At 47.7% G+C, this 17,711-nt stretch overlaps 1 protein-coding gene across 1 annotated transcript in view; it reads left to right on the forward strand.

Moving 5' to 3' along the window:
- ZNF544 (zinc finger protein 544) overlaps positions 1–3,293 on the forward strand; it is a 33,576-nt gene extending 30,283 nt beyond the window's left edge. Inside the window, exon 7 of the mRNA XM_030912786.1 lies at positions 493–3,293. Coding sequence (XP_030768646.1) covers positions 493–2,402 — 1,910 coding nt within the window. The 3' untranslated portion in view covers positions 2,403–3,293. The remainder of the gene's footprint in view (positions 1–492) is intronic.
- The last annotated feature ends 14,418 nt before the right edge of the window (positions 3,294–17,711 follow it).

Here is a 17,711-nt window from a genome sequence, read left to right on the forward strand (position 1 = left end):
CCAATCTTGGTTCACTGCAACCTCCACCTCCCAGGCTCAAACAATTCTCCTGTCTTGGCCTCCCGAGAAGCTTAGACTACAGGTGCCCACCAGCAGACCTGGCTAATTTTTTTATTTTTATTAGAGACAGAGTTTTACCATGTTGACCAAGCTGGTCTCTAACTCCAGACCTCAAGTGATCCACCTGCCTCAGCCTCCCAAAGTTATGGGATTACAGGCATAAGCCACTGCACCTGGCCCCTCCCTGCTTATTCTTTTGCCCTCTATTTGGGGACCAGTGTTACTTAGTCACTTCTTATGTTTGTGTGTATTTTGCACTTTACCACTGATACCATGTTTGCTGATCCATCCGTCCTTTTCACAGCATGCATACAGATTACAGTTTGTAGCTTAGAAACAAACCAGAGACACCTCCATTACACAGTTGTCTCCTTCATCCCTGTCCCCCTCTGATGTTTCTCCAGTAACTCAGGCATTTTGGATTTCTTTCAGACTGGAAGACTACCCTTGAGGAGAATAGGTTGAATTCTGAAAAAGATGGAGCCAGGGAAGAACTGTCCCACCACGTGGAAGTGAAACAGTGTGTACAGGAGGAGCCACCCTGTTTGGTGTCATTAGGAAAAGTGCATGATCAGAGCAACCAGGTAAGGGAACACCAGGAGAACTCCTTGAGGTTCATGGTACTCACCTCAGAGAGACTGTTTCCTCAAAGAGAACACTGTGAGCTTGAACTTGGGGGAAGTTATTCTCTACCTTCTACTTTAAGCCTTCTACCTACGCCAATACCTGCAAGTACAGGTTTCCCTAAGCCTAACTCACAGGTTAAAGAGTTTAGACAAAATTCAGCTTTCATTAATCATGAGAAAAATGGAGCAGATGGGAAGCACTGTGAGAATCATCAGCATGCTAGAGCCTTGTGTCAGAGCATTTACTTGAGTAAACTTGGGAACATTGAAACAGGAAAGAAAAACCCTTATGAACATATTGTCGGTCGTGACTCTCTCAATTATGGTTCCTCCCTTTGTTTTCATGGTAAAACTTTTTCAGTGAAGAAAAGTGATGACTGTAAGGATTATGGAAATCTCTTCAGTCACAGTGTGTCTCTGAAGGAACAGAAGCCAGTGCATTTTGGAAAAAGTCAGTATGAGTGTGATGAATGCAGAGAAGCCTGTTCTGAGAGTCTGTGGCTTGTACAAACAGAAAGAAGTGACCCTGGAGGGACCCCCTTCAGAGGTGAGGAAGGTTGTGCTGCCTTCCCTATGACCTCATCTTTTTCTGACTGTAACATCATTCAGACTGCAGAGAAGTCATCTGTGTGTAATCAGTGTGGAAACTCTTTCAGCTGTTGTTGTAAGCTCATATACCAGAGAACACAAACTGGAGAAAAGCCCTTCGAATGTACTCATTGTGGGAAATCTTTTAGTCAGAGCTATGACCTTGTCGTACATCAGAGAACACACACTGGAGAGAAGCCCTATGAGTGTGACCTATGTGGGAAATCCTTCACCCAGAGATCCAAACTTATTACGCATCAGCGAATTCACACTGGAGAAAAACCGTATCCGTGTGTTGAATGCGGAAAATCCTTCAGGTGGAACTCTAACCTCATTGTACATCAGAGAATTCATACTGGAGAGAAACCGTACGAGTGCACTCACTGTGGAAAGTCCTTCAGCCAAAGCTATGAGTTAGTTACACATACAAGAACCCACACTGGAGAAAAGCCCTTCAAATGTACTCAGTGTGGGAAATCTTTCAGCCAGAAGTATGACCTTGTCGTACATCAGAGAACACACACTGGAGAGAAGCCCTATGAGTGCGACCTGTGTGGGAAATCCTTCTCCCAGAGTTCCAAACTTATTACGCATCAGCGAATTCACACAGGAGAAAAGCCTTATCCGTGTATTGAATGTGGGAAATCCTTCAGGTGGAACTCTAACCTCGTCATCCATCAGAGAATTCATACTGGGGAGAAACCGTACGAGTGCACTCACTGTGGAAAGTCCTTCAGCCAAAGCTATCAATTAGTTGCACATAAAAGAACTCACACTGGAGAAAAGCCCTATGAATGTAACCAGTGTGGAAAAGCCTTCAATCGAAGCACTCAGCTCATCAGGCATCTGCAAATTCACACTGGGGAGAAGCCGTACAAATGCAATCAGTGCGATAAAGCCTTTGCAAGGAGCTCCTACCTTGTGCTGCATCAGAGAACTCACACTGGTGAGAAACCTTTTGAGTGCAGTCAGTGTGGGAAAGCCTTTACAGGGAGCTCTAACCTTCTTTCCCATCAGAGAATTCATTCTGGAGAGAAACCCTACGAATGTAGTGACTGTGGGAAATCCTTCCGGCAGCGATCTCAGCTTGTAGTGCATCGGCGGACACATACTGGAGAGAAACCTTAGGAGTGCAGTCATTGTGGGAAAGCTTTCAGCCAGAGGTCTCCCCTCATCATGCACCAGAGGACACCTGTCAGTGGGAAGAGCTATCAGTGTGATGTGTATTACGGCCTCCAGCCAGCAGTAGTGACTCATTAAACATCAGAGAACGCATCCTGGAGGAAAGCCCTATGAATGCATTGATTGTGGGAAAGCCTTCAATGATTGCTCAACCGTTAGTAAACACGAGAAGACACACACTGGAGAGAAACCCTATGAATGTGACCACTGCGAGAAAGCCTTTAGCCAGCGGTGTCAACTTACCAGGCATCGGAGAGTTCATACTGGAGAGAAGCCCTGTGAATGTTAATGTGGAAAAGTTTCCAGTTATGATACTTCCCTTACTCAACATGAGAAAGCTCATGGGCAAGAAACTCTCTGAATAACCAAGATGGAGCCCGATGCAGTTGCCAACACCTGTAATCCCAGCACTTTGGGAGGCCAAGGCAGGTGGATTGCTTGAGCCCAGGAGTTTGAGACCAGCCTGGGTAACATGGCAAAATCCTGTCTTTACAAAAAATACAAAAATTAGCCTAGCATGGTGGTGCATACCTGTAGTCCTAGCTACTCAGGAGACTGAAGTGGGAGGATCACTTGAGCTTGGGAGGCGGAGGTTGCAGTGAGCTGTGATCATGCCATCACACTGCTGCCTTATGAGAGAGTGAGACACTCTCTAAATAAATAATAACCAAGATAGGAAATTTCCCTGCCATACCCTCTTTACTAGAAATCAAGTGGCCAAAACATGACTCTCAGAGTGGGGCTTCATGACCATGTGCATCAGAATTGCCTGGAGTGTGCACTAAAATTGTATTATGATGCTAACTCTAGCCAACTGAATAAAAATCTCTGGTAGTAGAATCCAGGAGTCTGCAGTTTCTAAAATCACACAGGTGAGTGGGCACGGTGGCTCATGACTGTAATCCCAGTGCTTTGGGAGGCTGAGGTGGGTGGATCACCTGAAGTCAGGAGTTTGAGACCAGCCTGGCAAACATGGCAAAACTGTCTTTATTAAAAATACAGGCCAGGGGCCAGGCGCGGTGGCTCACGCCTGTAATCCCAGCACTTAGTTAGGCCAAGGTGGGTGGATCACGAGGTCAGGAGATTCAGACCATCCTGGCTAGTACGGTGAAACCCTGTCTCTACTAAAAATACAAAAAAATTACCTGGGTGTGGTGGTGGGCGCCTATAGTCCCAGGTACTCGGGAGGCTGAGGCAGGAGAATGGCATGAACCCGGGAGGCGGAGCTTGTAGTGAGCCAAGATCACACTGGTGCACTCCAGCCTGGGCGACATAGCGAGACTCTCTCAAAACAAAAAAATACAGGCCAGGCGCAATGACTCATGCCTGTAATCACAGAATTTTGGGAGGCAACGGTAGGTGGATCACCTGATGTCAGGAGTTTGAGACCAGCCTCACCAACATGGAGAAACCCCGTCTCCACTAAATATGCAAAAATTAGCTGGGTATGGTGGTGGACACCTGTAATCCCAGCTACTCGGGAGGCTGAGGCAGGAGAATCTTAACCCAGGAGGCAGAGGTTGCAGTCAACCAAGATCGAGCCATTACGCTCCAGCCTGGGCAACAAGAGTGAAACTTCCTCTCAAGGGGAAAAAAAAAGGACTATGGTGAGGCATGGTGGTTCATGCCTGTAATCCCAGCAGTTTGGGAGGCTGAGGTGGGCAGATAACTTGAGGACAGGCATTCAAGACCAGCCTGGCCAACATGGCAAAACGCCATCTCTACTAAAAATACAAACATTAGCCAGATGTGGTGGCACACGTGTGTAATCCCAGCTATTCGGGAGGCTGAGGCATGAGAATCGCTTGAACCTGGGAGGCAGAGGTTGCAGTTAGCCGAGATCATGCCACTACACTCTTGCTTGGGCAACAGGGTGAGACTGTCTCAAAAAAAAAAAAAGGACTCTGAGCTGGCCGTAATGGCTCATGCCTATAATTCCAGCACTTTGGGAGACCAAGCCAGGCAGATCACTTGAGCCCAGTAGATTGAGACCAATCTGGGCAGCATGTTGAGACCTCATCTCTACAAAAGAAATACAATTAGCTGGGCATGGTGCTGCACACCTGTAGTCCCAGCTACTCTGGAGGCTGAGGGGGCGGGGGGGGGTCGCACCTGCAGTGAGCTGAGATCACACCACTGCATTCCAGCCTAGGCAACAGAGCAACACCATGTATCTCTAAAACAAAACAACAAAATATTGGACTCTGAATATTTCAGGGATTTGGTTGTGTTTAAACTTTGTTGCTCAGTTGGTTGGATTGTAATCAGAACTGGCAGCATATTAATATGGAAAACATTTATCAGGTGATGTGAAAACAGGAGCCCAAATAGTATGTTCACAGAAGATTACAAGCACATAATTTAAATTGGTCCACTCAGCAACATGTTCCTTAAAAGAAAAAAGCATAAATTGACAGTAGTGGGGAAAGTGGAAGAGGCCATGTCTGCATTCATTCCTTCATTTTTTTTTTTGAGACGGAATCTCACTCTGTTGCCCAGGCTGGAGTGCAGTGGCATGATCTCTGCTCACTACAAGCTCCACCTCTTGGGTTCACGCCATTCTCCTGCCTCAGCCTTCCGAGTAGCTGGGACTACAGGCACCCGCCACCACACCCAGCTAATTTTTTGTATTTTTAGTAGAGACGGAGTTTCACCATGTTAGCCGGGATGGTCTCGATCTCCTGACCTCGTGATCCGCCCGCCTTGGCCTCCCAAAGTGCTGGGATTACAGGCGTGAGACACCATGCCTGGCCACATTTATATTTATTTTTTGACACAGGCTGTTGCTTTGTCGCCCAGGCTGGAGTGCAGTGGCGCAGTCACGGATCACTGCAGCCTCAACCTGGCTCAAATGTTCCTCCTGTCCTAGCCTCCTAAGTAGCTGGGACCACAGGCATGTGCCATGAAGCCTGACTAAATTAATTTTTTTAGAGACAAGGTCTCACCATGTTGCCCAGGCTGGTCTTGAACTCCTGGTCTCAAGTGATTCCCCAGTCTCGGCCTCCCAAAGTCCTGGGATTACAGGCATGAGCCACGGTGCATGCTATTACTGCACATTTAAGCAGGATAAGAGCCAATGGAGGGCCGGGCGCGGTGGCTCAAGCCTGTAATCCCAGCACTTTGGGAGGCCGAGACGGGCGGATCACGAGGTCAGGAGATCGAGACTATCCTGGCTAACACGGTGAAACCCTGTCTCTACTAAAAAATACAAAAAAAAACTAGCCGGGCGAGGTGGCGGGCGCCTGTAGTCCCAGCTACTCAGGAGGCTGAGGCAGGAGAATGGCGTAAACCTGGGAGGCGGAGCTTGCAGTGAGCTGAGATCTGGCCACTGCATTCCAGCCTGGGCCACAGAGCGAAACTCCGTCTCAAAAAAAAAAAAAAAAAAAAAAAAAAAAAAAAGAGCCAATGGGAGGGCAGGCACGGTGGCTTATGCCTGTAATCTCAGCACTTTGGGAGGCCGAGGCAGGCAGATCCCTTGAGGTTAGGAGTTTGAGACCAGCCTGGCCAACATAGTAAAACCCCATCTCTACTAAAAATACAAAAAATTAGCCAGCTGTCATGACATGTGCCTGTAATCCCAGCTACTCGGAAGGCTGAGGCAGGAAAATCACTTGAACCCAGGAGATGGAGTTTGCTGTGAGCTGAGACCGTGCCATTGAACTCCAGCCTGGGCAAAAAAGCGAAAAGCAAGACTCTGTCTCAAAAACAAAACAACAAAAGAAAGTGCCGGGTGCAGTGGCTCACACCTGTAATCCCAGCACTTTGGGAGGCCGAGGCGGGTGGATCACAAGGTCAGATCAAGACCATCCCGGCTAACACTGTGAAACCCCGTCTCTACCAAAAATACAAAAAATTAGTGGCGGGCGCCTGTAGTCCCAGATACTCGGGAGGCTGAGGCAGGAGAATGGTGTAAAACCAGGAGGCGGAGCTTGCAGTGAGCCGAAATCACTCCTCTGCACTCCAGCCTGGGAGACAGAGCGAGACTCCGTCTCAAAAAAAAAAAAAAAAAAAAGCAGATGGAAGTATAGCCAATAACCAAACATACAGAATGAGGAAAGCTGGACAGGGTCAGGTGAGGAGAGGCTGTAGCAGCAGATGTGGCAGCCCCCAGCAAAGCCATAGATTGATAGACCAGAAAGTGGGTTAATCGAAGGTCTGTCCATGAAACTCAGACTCTTCCCCATTTCTTTTTTTTCCTGCCTGGCATTAACTATCTGGCTGTGGGTTAGCAAAAAGTTAAGTAGGGAAGGAGTCACATGCTAAAAGATTAGTTCAGGGGACATGGAATCTGATGTATTTTGCTCTGTAGCAAGGGCTGCTTTATTCTGGCATTTCAGAACTGTTTACCTGATAGCTGGTTCTCGCCCTCTTCACCCTCAAGCAAAGCATACTCTTAAAGCAGCCCCGCCTGTCTGTGGAGCTTCCTGTCTGCTTTCTCATAGCCTCTTCAATATAGGTGGCAGGCAAGGAGCAAAAGATAAAGTCTCCATCATGAAAGAAGGTATCTAAGACAAAGCAGAAAAGACAGATATTCAGAGGAACCAAATATTCTTTGTTTTTTGAGACGGAGTCTTGCTCTGTTGCCCAGGCTGTAGTGCAGTGGAACAATCTCGGCTCACTGCAACCTCCACTTCACAGGTTCAAGCAATTCTTCTGCCTCAACCTCCCAAGTAACTGGAATTACAGGCATGTGCCACCACACCCAGCTATTTTTTGTATTTTTCAGTAGAGATGGAGTTTCACCATGTTGACCAGGCTGGTCTCAAACTCCTGACCTCAAGTAATCCGCCCACCTCGGCCTCCCAAAGTGGTGGGATTACAGGCGTGAGCCACTGTGCCCGGCAGAATCAAATATTTAAAGCATCTTGTTATTTTAAAAGTGAGTCAAGAAAGGGGTTACAAGGCTGGGTGCGGTGGCTCATGCCTGTAATGCCAGCACTTTGGGAGGCTGAGGCGGGTGGATCGTGAGGTCAGGAGTTCGAGACCAGCCTGATCAACGTGGTGAAACCCCGTCTCTACTTAAAATACAAAAATTAGCCGGGTGTGGTGGTGGGCGCCTGTAATCCCAGCTACTTGGGAGGCTGAGGCAGGAGAATCACTGGAACCCAGGAGGTGGAAGTTGCAGTGAGCCAAGATCGGCTGGGTGCAGTGGCTCACGCCTGTAATCCCAGCACTTTGGGAGGCCGAGGCAGGTGGATCACGAGGTCAGGAGATCGAGACCATCCTGGCTAACACGGGGAAACCCTGTCTCTCCTAAAAATACAAAAAATTAGCTGGATGTGGTGGCATGTGCCTGTAGTCCCAGCTACTTGAGAGGCTGAGGCAGAAGAATGCCGTGAACCTGAGAGGCAGAGCTTGCAGTGAGCCGAGATCACACCACTGCACTCCAGCCTGGGTGACAGAGCGAGACACTGTCTCAAAAAAACAAACAAACAAAAAAAGAAAGGGTTACAAATAAAAAATAATGCAGATATTTTGATAAAATAGAACAATGAGAACAAGAACAGACTCTTTGACCATACAAGTAAGATTGTTCAATGTTACATGTAAAATGTTTACTGAGAAACAGAATGCTCGTTCCCTGGTGCTGCAAAGAAATAGCACTCGAACATAAATTTAATTCTCTCAGCAAGGCTGTTTTTACTTTCTGCAGAAAGGGTACTCATCACAGACGGAACAATGGCAAGAGCACACCTGATCAAAGGAGGGAAGCAATTTTTATTCCTTACGTAGTTTGTCCCTGCTACTGTGTCCTGTCTCCATTGGCTGTAGCCAGACTGCACTGTCTAAACGAACGCTAGATTGGCTAACGTTTAAAACTTTTCGAAATAGGCAAAAGTAATGGAAAGACAAAGGAAAAGAGGAAGTTGCTTGTGCCAGATACAGAAGGAGCATAGGCTGTGAGCTGGAATGTGCCTGTGGGCACATACAGGACAAATATCTTGGTTAAGGTACAAGGACATAGAACGTACTACGTGCCTGTGAGCATGTTTAACAGCTACATAGGATAGGGCTTAACCAAGACTTATCAGCACAAAGCAAGGAGGCTTCAAGGAAGTTAGTTTATAAAAGAAACTTACTTTTTAACATTTATGATTTATTCTTTAACAAGAAGGGAAACTTTGAAGAGGAACTTTTACTTTCCACATTGAACAAATAAGTAAGAAAAAGAAAAAGGGAAACTTCCCCAGGGCTGAAAGGAAATTTTCAGGTCATGCCATGTATTATCAGAATTAATAAGACCCATGCATTGTGGAAAATTGAGAATACCACAATTAAAAACAGATGGCAGGCCAGGCGTGGTGGCTCATGCCTTTAATCCCAGCTCTTTGGGAGGCTGAGGCGGGCAGATAATCTGAACTCAGGAATTCGAGACCAGCCTGGCCAATATGGTGAAACCTCGTCTCTAATAAAAGTACAAAAATGAGCCAGGCATGGTGGCAGGCGCCTGTAATCCCAGCTACTCAGGAGACTGAGGCAGGAGAATCGCTTGAACCCCAGAGGTAGAGGTTGCAGTGAGCTAAGATTGTGTCACTGCACTCTAGCCTGGGCGACAAAGCAAGACTCTGTCTCAAAAAAAAGAAAAGAAAAACATGTCAGGGCTGGGTGTGGTGGCTCACACCTGTAATCCCAGCTACTCAGGAGGCTGAGGCAGGAGAATCACTTGATCCCAGGTGGTGGAGGTTGCAGTGACCTAAGATAGTGCCACTGCACTCCAGTGTGTGCCACAAAGCGAGACTGTCTCAAAACAAAAACAAAGCAGATGGCAGGGCCAGGTGTGGTGGCTCACACCTGTATTCCCAGCTACTTGGGAGGCCGAGGCAGGAGAATCGCTTGAACCCAGGAAGTGGAGGTTGCAGTGAGCTAAGATTGTGCCACTGCACTCCAGTGTGGATCACAAAGTGAGAGTTTGTCTCAAAAAAAAAAAAAAAAAAATGGATGGCAGGGGCAGGCATGGTGGCTCACGCCTGTAATCCCAGCACTTTGGGAGACCCAGGCAGGTGGATCAGTCTAGGTTAGGAGTCTGAGACCAGCCTGGCCAAGATGGTGAAACCCTGTCTCTACTAAAGATACAAAAATTAGCCAGGCGCGGTGGTGCACGCCTGTAATCCCAGCTACTCAGGAGGCTGAGGCAGGAGAATTGCTTGAACCCAGGAGGCAGAGGTTGCAGTGAGTCGAGGTGGTGCCACTGCACTCCAGCCTGGGCGACAGAATGAGACTCTGTCACAAAACAAACACAGGGCAGATGGCATGGCAGAACCTTCTCTAGAGAAAATAGTTTTCAATCTAGGAAAGGAATAGGGTAAGAAAATGAATGTTTATTCACCCATAATTAATTAAAAAAAAATAATTGTAATTGAAGGCTACAAGGTAAATTGTGCTCGTACTATACAAATCCTGCTAGAGGGTTATGGTTCCTATGTGAAGGTAACTTTAGAAAGTAGTGTTCACTTGACATTGATGTCGTAATTCCTGCTGGAGGGACAAAAAGCTCATGAAATTTAAATAAAGGAGGAGGAGATGCAGTCAGATGGGCTGATTGACCCTTCAGGGAATGGCATTTGCATAGCTGTGACATGAACCCCAGGTATTGGCTTTTTTTTTTTTTTTGAGGAGTCTCACTCTGTCGCCCAGGCTGGAGTGCAGGTGGCGCGATCTTGGCTCACTGCAACCTCCACCTCCCGGGTTCAAGTGATTCTCCTGCCTCAGCCTCCTGAGTAGCTGGGATGACAGGCGGGCGTCACCACACCCGGTTAATTTTTATATTTTTAGTAGACATGGGGTTTCACCATGTTGGTCATGCTGGTCTCCAACTGATCCACTCACCTCGGCCTCCCAAAGTGCTAGGATTACAGGCGTGAGCCATCTCACTCGGCCTGTATTGGCTGTTAATTTTTTTTTTTTTTTCTGGAGACAGAGTCTTGCTCTGTTGCCCAGGCCAGAGTGCAGTGGCGCCATCTGGGCTCACTGCAAGCTCCACCTCCCAGGTTCATGCCATTCTCCTGCCTCAGCCTCCCGAGTAGCTGGGACTACAGGCACCCGCCACCACGCCCGGCTAACTTTTTGTATTTTTAGTAGAGACGGGGTTTCACCATGTTAGCCGGGACGGTCTCGATCTCCTGACCTCGTGATCCGCCCGCGTTGGCCTCCCAAAGTGCTGGGATTACAGGTGTGAGCCACCGCGCCCGGCCAGCTTTGAATTTTTAGGAGGTAACACATGGCTGTGACCTGACAACTTCACAGTGGCGGGCACTGTTGTCATTATTCCTGTCACTGACAACGTCAGCCCCACCTATAGATGTGGGAGAGTAGACAAGGAAAGAAGTAGTGGAGAGTAGAGGTTCAGGCTTTTCAATATGATATGTAAGTTTACTTCGCAGATGAAAAAGCTTGAAATGTAATATGAGAGGAATTGGAAGCCGATGTGAGTCAGATCCTCACATCAGAGCAGGAAGTTAGTAAAGACTGAAGATGATTGGCTGGATGTGGTGGATGTGGAGGCTGAGGCAGGAGAATGGCGTGAACCTGGGAGGCAGAGCTTGCAGTGAGCCGAGATCACGCCACTGTACTCCAGCCTGGGTGACAGAGCGAGACTCCGTCTCAAAAAAAAAAAAAAGAAGAAGAAGAAGAAGAAGTCAGTGTGTCCCAGGGAGTGCAGACCTGAGAAGGGACTGGGTGGAAACCGTTCTGAAGGTGCAAGACAGGCATGTGAATCTGCATTACGGCCAAGTACTAAATGTACTTCCCCACGGTCGCCCTGGCAATCACCTGTTACCTTTTCTTAAAACCTTTTGCAATAACATAGCCCTCATGATTCAAAGGACAACCTGAGGTTTAGATGAAAAATGCCTTGTCTGTTGTCACCTGAGCAGAAGAGGTAGGCTCTGCTTCCTGCTCAGATGCTGGGTCCCTCTGTTGCGACCAATGCCTCCATGTAGCTTTCCAAACGGCCAGTGTTCTTTTTCCTAGGAGGAACCCCACAACAGATCCAGCAAATTGGTCAAAGCATTCAGCAATTCTCCCTGACCCAGCCTCCAGTCTTTTTTTTTTTTTTTTTTTTTTTTTTTTTGAGACGGAGTCTGGCTCTGTCACCCAGGCTGGAGCGCAGTGGCCGGATCTCAGCTCACTGCAAGATCCGCCTCCCGGGTTCCCGCCATTCTCCTGCCTCAGCCTCCCGAGTAGCTGGGACTACAGGCGCCCGCCACCTCGCCCGGCTAGTTTTTTGTATTTTTTAGTAGAGACGGGGTTTCACCGTCTTAGCCAGGATGGTCTCGATCTCCTGACCTCGTGATCCGCCCATCTCGGCCTCCCAAAGTGCTGGGATTACAGGCTTGAGCCACCGCGCCCGGCCGCCTCCAGTCTTGAAGCTTTTCTTCAGCAAGTCTTGAAATGGCCCAGTACGAGAGTCAGTTGCAGACATGTATGCAATGCCCCCGTGTCCTTTCCAATATGGGGGCTTTACAGGTGATGGGAGCAGGGATTTGGTGCTTATGTTCTTCTCTGAGACTGTGCCCAGTGGGAATCACACAGGAAGAGAAGTATGTGTGCAAGGCATGGAGGACAGCAACTACTATGTATGGAGTGAATACATCTGGCCGTGCTCTCTCTGCTAGGATCAAAGAAGAGAAATCCTGGGCCGGGCACAGTGGCTCCTGCCTGTAATCCCAGCACTTTGGGAGGCCGAGGCTGGCAGATCACCTGAGGTCAGGAGTTTGAGACCAGGCTGACCACCATGGAGAAACCCCATCTCTACTAAAAATACAAAATTAGCTGGGCGGGGTGGCGCATGCCTGTAATCGCAGCTACTTGGGAGGCTGAGGCAGGAGAATCGCTTGAACCCAGGAGGTGTAGGTTGTGGTGAGCCGAGATCACGCCATTGTACTCTAGCCTGGGCAACAAGAGTGAAAACTCCATCTCAATAAAGAAGAAAGAAATCAAGAAAGTAGAAAATCATATTATCATATACTTTAATAGCACAACAAAATTACAAATTAATAATTGTGGATATTTTAGAATATATATGAAACAGCTGTTTGGTCAAAGACGAAATAAAAAAACTAAATCTGTTTAAGTAAAAATAAGTACTTTATATCAAATGATCAACATGAATACAAAATACCAAAGCTTGCCTAAAGCCTAAGCCAGGAATGGTGGCTCACGCCTGTAATCCCAGTACTTTGGGAGTCCAAGGTGGGTGGATCACCGGGTCAGGAGATAGAGACCAGCCTGGCCAACAGGCTGAAACCCTGCCTCTACTAAAAATACAAAAAAATTAGCTGGGCGTGGTGGCGGGTGTCTGTAATCCCAGCTATTTGGGAGGATGAGGCAGGAGAATCGCTTGAATCCAGGAGGCAGAGATTGCAGTGGGCTGAGATTGTGCCAGTGCACTCCAGCCTGGGTGACAGAGTGAGACTCTGTCTCAAAAAAAAAAACAAAAAAGCCTATTCTATAGACAAGTGTGTCTCAAGCTTTTTGTCTCAAGACCCCTTCACACTCTTAAAGTCACTGAAGACTCTAAACAGTTTTTGTTTTGTTTTGTTTTCCCCCGAGGCAGAGTCTTGCTCTATTGTCCAGGCTGGAGAGCAGTGGCACAATCTCAGCTCACTGCAACCTCTGCCTCCCAGGTTCAAGTGATTCTCCTGCCTCAGCCTCCCGAGTAGCTGGGATTAAAGGCACCCGCCACCACGCCTGGCTAATGTTTGTATTTTTAGTAGAGACGGGGTTTCCCCATGTTAGCCAGGATGGTCTCGAACTCTTGATCTCGTGATCTGCCCACCTCAGCCTCCCAAAGTGCTGGGATTACAAGCGTGAGCCACCGTGCCCGGCTCCTAAACTGTTTTTGTTTATCTAGGTCCTATCAGTATTTGGTGTATTAGGAATTAAAACAGAAAAAAATTAATATGTTTTATTAAGATGATTTTTTTTTTTTCTTTGAGACGGAGTCTCGCTCTGTCACTCAGGCTGGAGTGCAGTGGCCGGATCTCAGCTCACTGCAAGTTCCGCCTCCCGGGTTTACGCCATTCTCCTGCCTCAGCCTCCCGAGTAGCTGGGACTACAGGTGCCCGCCACCTCGCCCGGCTAGTTTTTTTTATTTTTTTTTTAGTAGAGATGGGGTTTCACCGTGTTAGCCAGGATGGTCTCGATCTCCTGACCTCGTGATCCACCCGCCTCGGCCTCCCAAAGTGCTGGGATTACAGGCTTGAGCCACCGCGCCCGGCCTTGCAGACAGCATCTTTAAAGAGCTAAAATGAGATCATTAGAGTGAGCCCTGGTCCATTATGACTGTTGTCCTTATAAAAACAGAAATTTGGAGACAGACAGCTTGTCACACACACAGGGAAAATGCCCTTTGAAGACAAAGTCAGAGATCTACAAGCCAAGGAATGCCAGAGATGGGCAGCAAACCACCAAAATCTAAGGAAAGGGATGGAACATACACCTTCTTGTAGCCCTCAGAAGGAACCAACTGTGCCAACACGTTGATCTCAGACTCCTGGCTTCCACAACTGTAACAATAACTTTATGTTGTTTAAGCCACCCCATTTGTGGTATGTTGTTACCAGAGCCCACATGACTCATACAACCTATTTTTAAAAATCACCAACTTGGCCGGGCGCGGTGGCTCAAGCCTGTAATCCCAGCACTTTGGGAGGCCGAGGTGGGTGGATCACGAGGTCAGGAGATCGAGACCCTCCTGGCTAACACGGTGAAACCCCGTCTCTACTAAAAATATAAAAAACTAGCCGGGCGCCGTGGCGGGTGCCTGTAGTCCCAGCTACTCGGAGGCCCAGGAGGGAGAATGGCGGGAACCCGGGAGGCGGAGCTTGCAGTGAGCCGAGATCGCGCCACTGCACTCCAGCCTGGGTGACAGAGCAAGACTCCGTCTCAAAAAATAAAAAATAAAAAAATAAAATAAAAAAATAAAAAAATAAAAATAAAAATCACCTACTTTATGAAAAACAGCATTTTCCAAAACAGAAATAGGGAGAAGAGTGGCGTTGTATGATATTTTTTCTTTTTTTTTATTTTTATTTTTTTGAGACGGAGTCTCGCTCTGTCGCCCAGGCTGGAGTGCAGTGGCCAGATCTCAGCTCACTGCAAGCTCCGCCTCCCGGGTTTACGCCATTCTCTCGCCTCAGCCTCCCAAGTAGCTGGGACTACAGGCGCCCACCATCTCGCCCGGCTAATTTTTTTGTATTTTTTTTTTTTAGTAGAGACGGGGTTTCACCATGTTAGCCAGGATGGTCTCGATCTCCTGACCTCGTGATCCGCCCATCTCGGCCTCCCAAAGTGCTGGGATTACAGGCTTGAGCCACCGCGCCCGGCCTATGATATTTTTTCAAATCTTCTTAATGTCTGGCTTCACTGAAGTCAGTTGAGTTCCCATAGCTGCATGTCCCCATTGCATCTGTTACAATATGACTCATCCAGCAGCCTCTGGACAACTGTATTGTATATTCCCATAAAATGAGAGTGAAAGGAGAGAAGAATAGCACTGGGTAGTCCAGGAGAATGGAAAAACCCAAACGACAACTAAAACAAGCAGTAGGCAAAGAAATCACAGAATAACAAAACCCAAAACAAGGGAGAGAAGACAGCCAAAACCCTGGTCAGCGTGACATGTCCATGACTCTTCCAGGCAAACCCAAATAAGGGAGAAGGGGTGGTAACTGGGGTGGGGGTGGGGGAAGGACGGTGCCTGAAATCCCCTCCTTTTCCAGATACCAGAGAAATGCAAACAATGCTGGGTGTGACTCAGGAGCCAGGAACCACTCCCCCACACTTGTCTCCTGTGTTTCCTTTCACTTTGCAATGAAAGCTTCTTGCTTTTCTGCTCATTCTGACTTATCCCTGAATTCTTTCCTGCGATGGCTTCAAGAACCTGGACACCAACTGGCACTGGCATCCAGTGACCCTCCTGAGCCCTGTGGCAACAAAAGAAAATGCCAACATCTCATTATTATTATGAACTTAGTTTTGAACCCACTGATACCTTGAAAGGATCTCAGGAACATCCAGGGCTCCCTGACCCACACTTTAAGAACTACTGCAATAGACAAACTCCTACCTTATAATCAAGGAGATAAACAAGAACTAGAAAAAAAAAAAAAAAAAAAAGACTGGGTGCGTTTTTGTAATCCCAGCACTTTGGGAGGTCAAGATGGGTGGACTGCTTAAGATCAGGAGCTCAGGACCATCCTAGGCAGTATTGCAAAACCCTATCTCTACAAAAAAAAAAAAAAAAAAAAATGAGCTGGGCATGGTGGCATGAAGCTGAGGTGGGAGAATCCTTTGAGCCCAGGAGGTTGAAGCTGCAGTGAGCCATGATGCTCTCTGGACTGGGCAACAGATGAGACCCTGTCTCAAAAAAAAAAAAAAAAAAAAAAAAAAAAAGGAGGAAAGAGGAAATAATAGGACATCAAAATAACAGATTCCACACGATTAGAACTAGGAGGAAAGCTGAGCCCAGTGACTGGCTCCAAAATGAACACACAGGTTTGGGCACAGTGGCTCATTCCTGTAATCCCAGCACTTTCAGAGGCTGAGGCAGACAAGATTGCTTTGAGCTCTGGAGTTCGAGACCCGCCTGGGCAACATGGCAAAATCCAGTCTCTATAAAAATTAGCCCGGCCGGGCGCAGTGGCTCACGCCTGTAATCCCAGCACTTTGGGAGGCCGAGACGGGCGGATCACGAGGTCAGGAGATCGAGACCATCCTGGCTAACACGGTGAAACCCCATCTCTACTAAAAATACAAAAAATTAGCCGGGCGTGGTGGCGGGCGCCTGTAGTCCCAGCTACTCGGAGGCTGAGGCAGGAGAATGGCGTGAACCCGGGAGGCAGAGCTTGCAGTGAGCTGAGATCTGGCCACTGCACTCCAGCCTGGGCGACAGAGTGAGACTCCGTCTCAAAAAAAAAAAAAAAAAAAAAAAGAAAAGAAAAAGAAAAAGAAAAAAAAAAAAAAAAAGCCCGGTGTGGTGGCTCTCACCTGTGCTCCCAGCTACTCAGGAGGCTGAGGCTAGAGGATAAGTTGAGCCTGGGAAGCAGAGGTTACAGTGGATGAAGATTGCACCACTGCATTCCAGCCTGGACAACAGAGTGAGACCCTGTCTCAACAAATAAACAACAAAAAAATAACACACAGGCTTCCCCTAAAGAGAAGATAATAGATGCTTGCACACCTGCCCCTACCTCTCCAACACTGGTGCCCACTGTTCAGGGGAAGGCAATAGATCCTCCTAGGATCTTCTTTGCCTGCAGAGAAGAGGGTGCTGCTGGGAGCTTTTTGGGATTCCCAATAGAAGACAGATTTGGTCTCCTGGAAGGCTGCCTGATCGAGTTCCCACAGCAGCTGCCGCTTGCTCAGGTGAGTGAAGACATCTGTCAAAAGACAGAATTTTATTTTTATTTTTATTTTTTGAGATGGAGTCTCACTCTGTCGCCCAGGCTGGAGTGCAGTGGCGCAATCTTAGCTCACTGCAACCTCCACCTCCTGGGTTCAAGCGATTCTCCTGTCACAGCCTCCCGAGTAGCTGGGTTTACAGGCACCTGCCACCACACCTGGCTAATTTTTGTATTTGTAGTAGAGACAAGGTTTCACCATGTTGGTCAGGCTAGTCTCAAACTCCTGACCTCAGGTGATCCACCCACCTCAGCCTTCCAAAGTGCTGGGATTACAGGCATGATCCACTGCACCCAGCCAAAAGAAAAAATTTTAACAAATTTAGTTAAAGATCAAATTGGCTTTTATTTGTGATTCAGGAATCTGGGCAGCCTCCACTCTGCAAAACAGAATGACGGCTCCCACCGGGCAATGGTAGAATAGTGGTTTTTGTAAGGTGGGAACAAGGAAACAGAACAATAGAGAAAAGGCTAATTAGTTAACTAACTAGGTTACTTTTCTCATAGGGATTAAGGCAGAGGGGACTTCCTTATTATGCTGACTCAGGTAGACTGGAAATCTGGTTTGTTTAGGGATCTACCTGCTTAAAGTATCAATCTGATTATGTGGCATTTAGCCTAAGTGACTCTGTCTTGGTTCGGTCTGGTCTCATGAGGCCTAGAGCAGGAGCTCAGTCCAAAACCATGTCCTCTCATAATTTTGTGTAACTTGCCTAACACCTGCGCCTTCTCAGGAGCGAGGTCCAGCAAAGAGCAGAGAGGGTACAGGGCCAGAAGGATGTGAGAGAGTGTGGCCAGTTCGAGCCCCTCAGGAGTCAGCTGCTCTGTCCCCACTGGTGACTTCTTCACTCCT

The sequence above is a fragment of the Rhinopithecus roxellana genome, chromosome 12, assembly GCF_007565055.1.
Source record: "Rhinopithecus roxellana isolate Shanxi Qingling chromosome 12, ASM756505v1, whole genome shotgun sequence".
NCBI lineage: Eukaryota > Metazoa > Chordata > Mammalia > Primates > Cercopithecidae > Rhinopithecus > Rhinopithecus roxellana.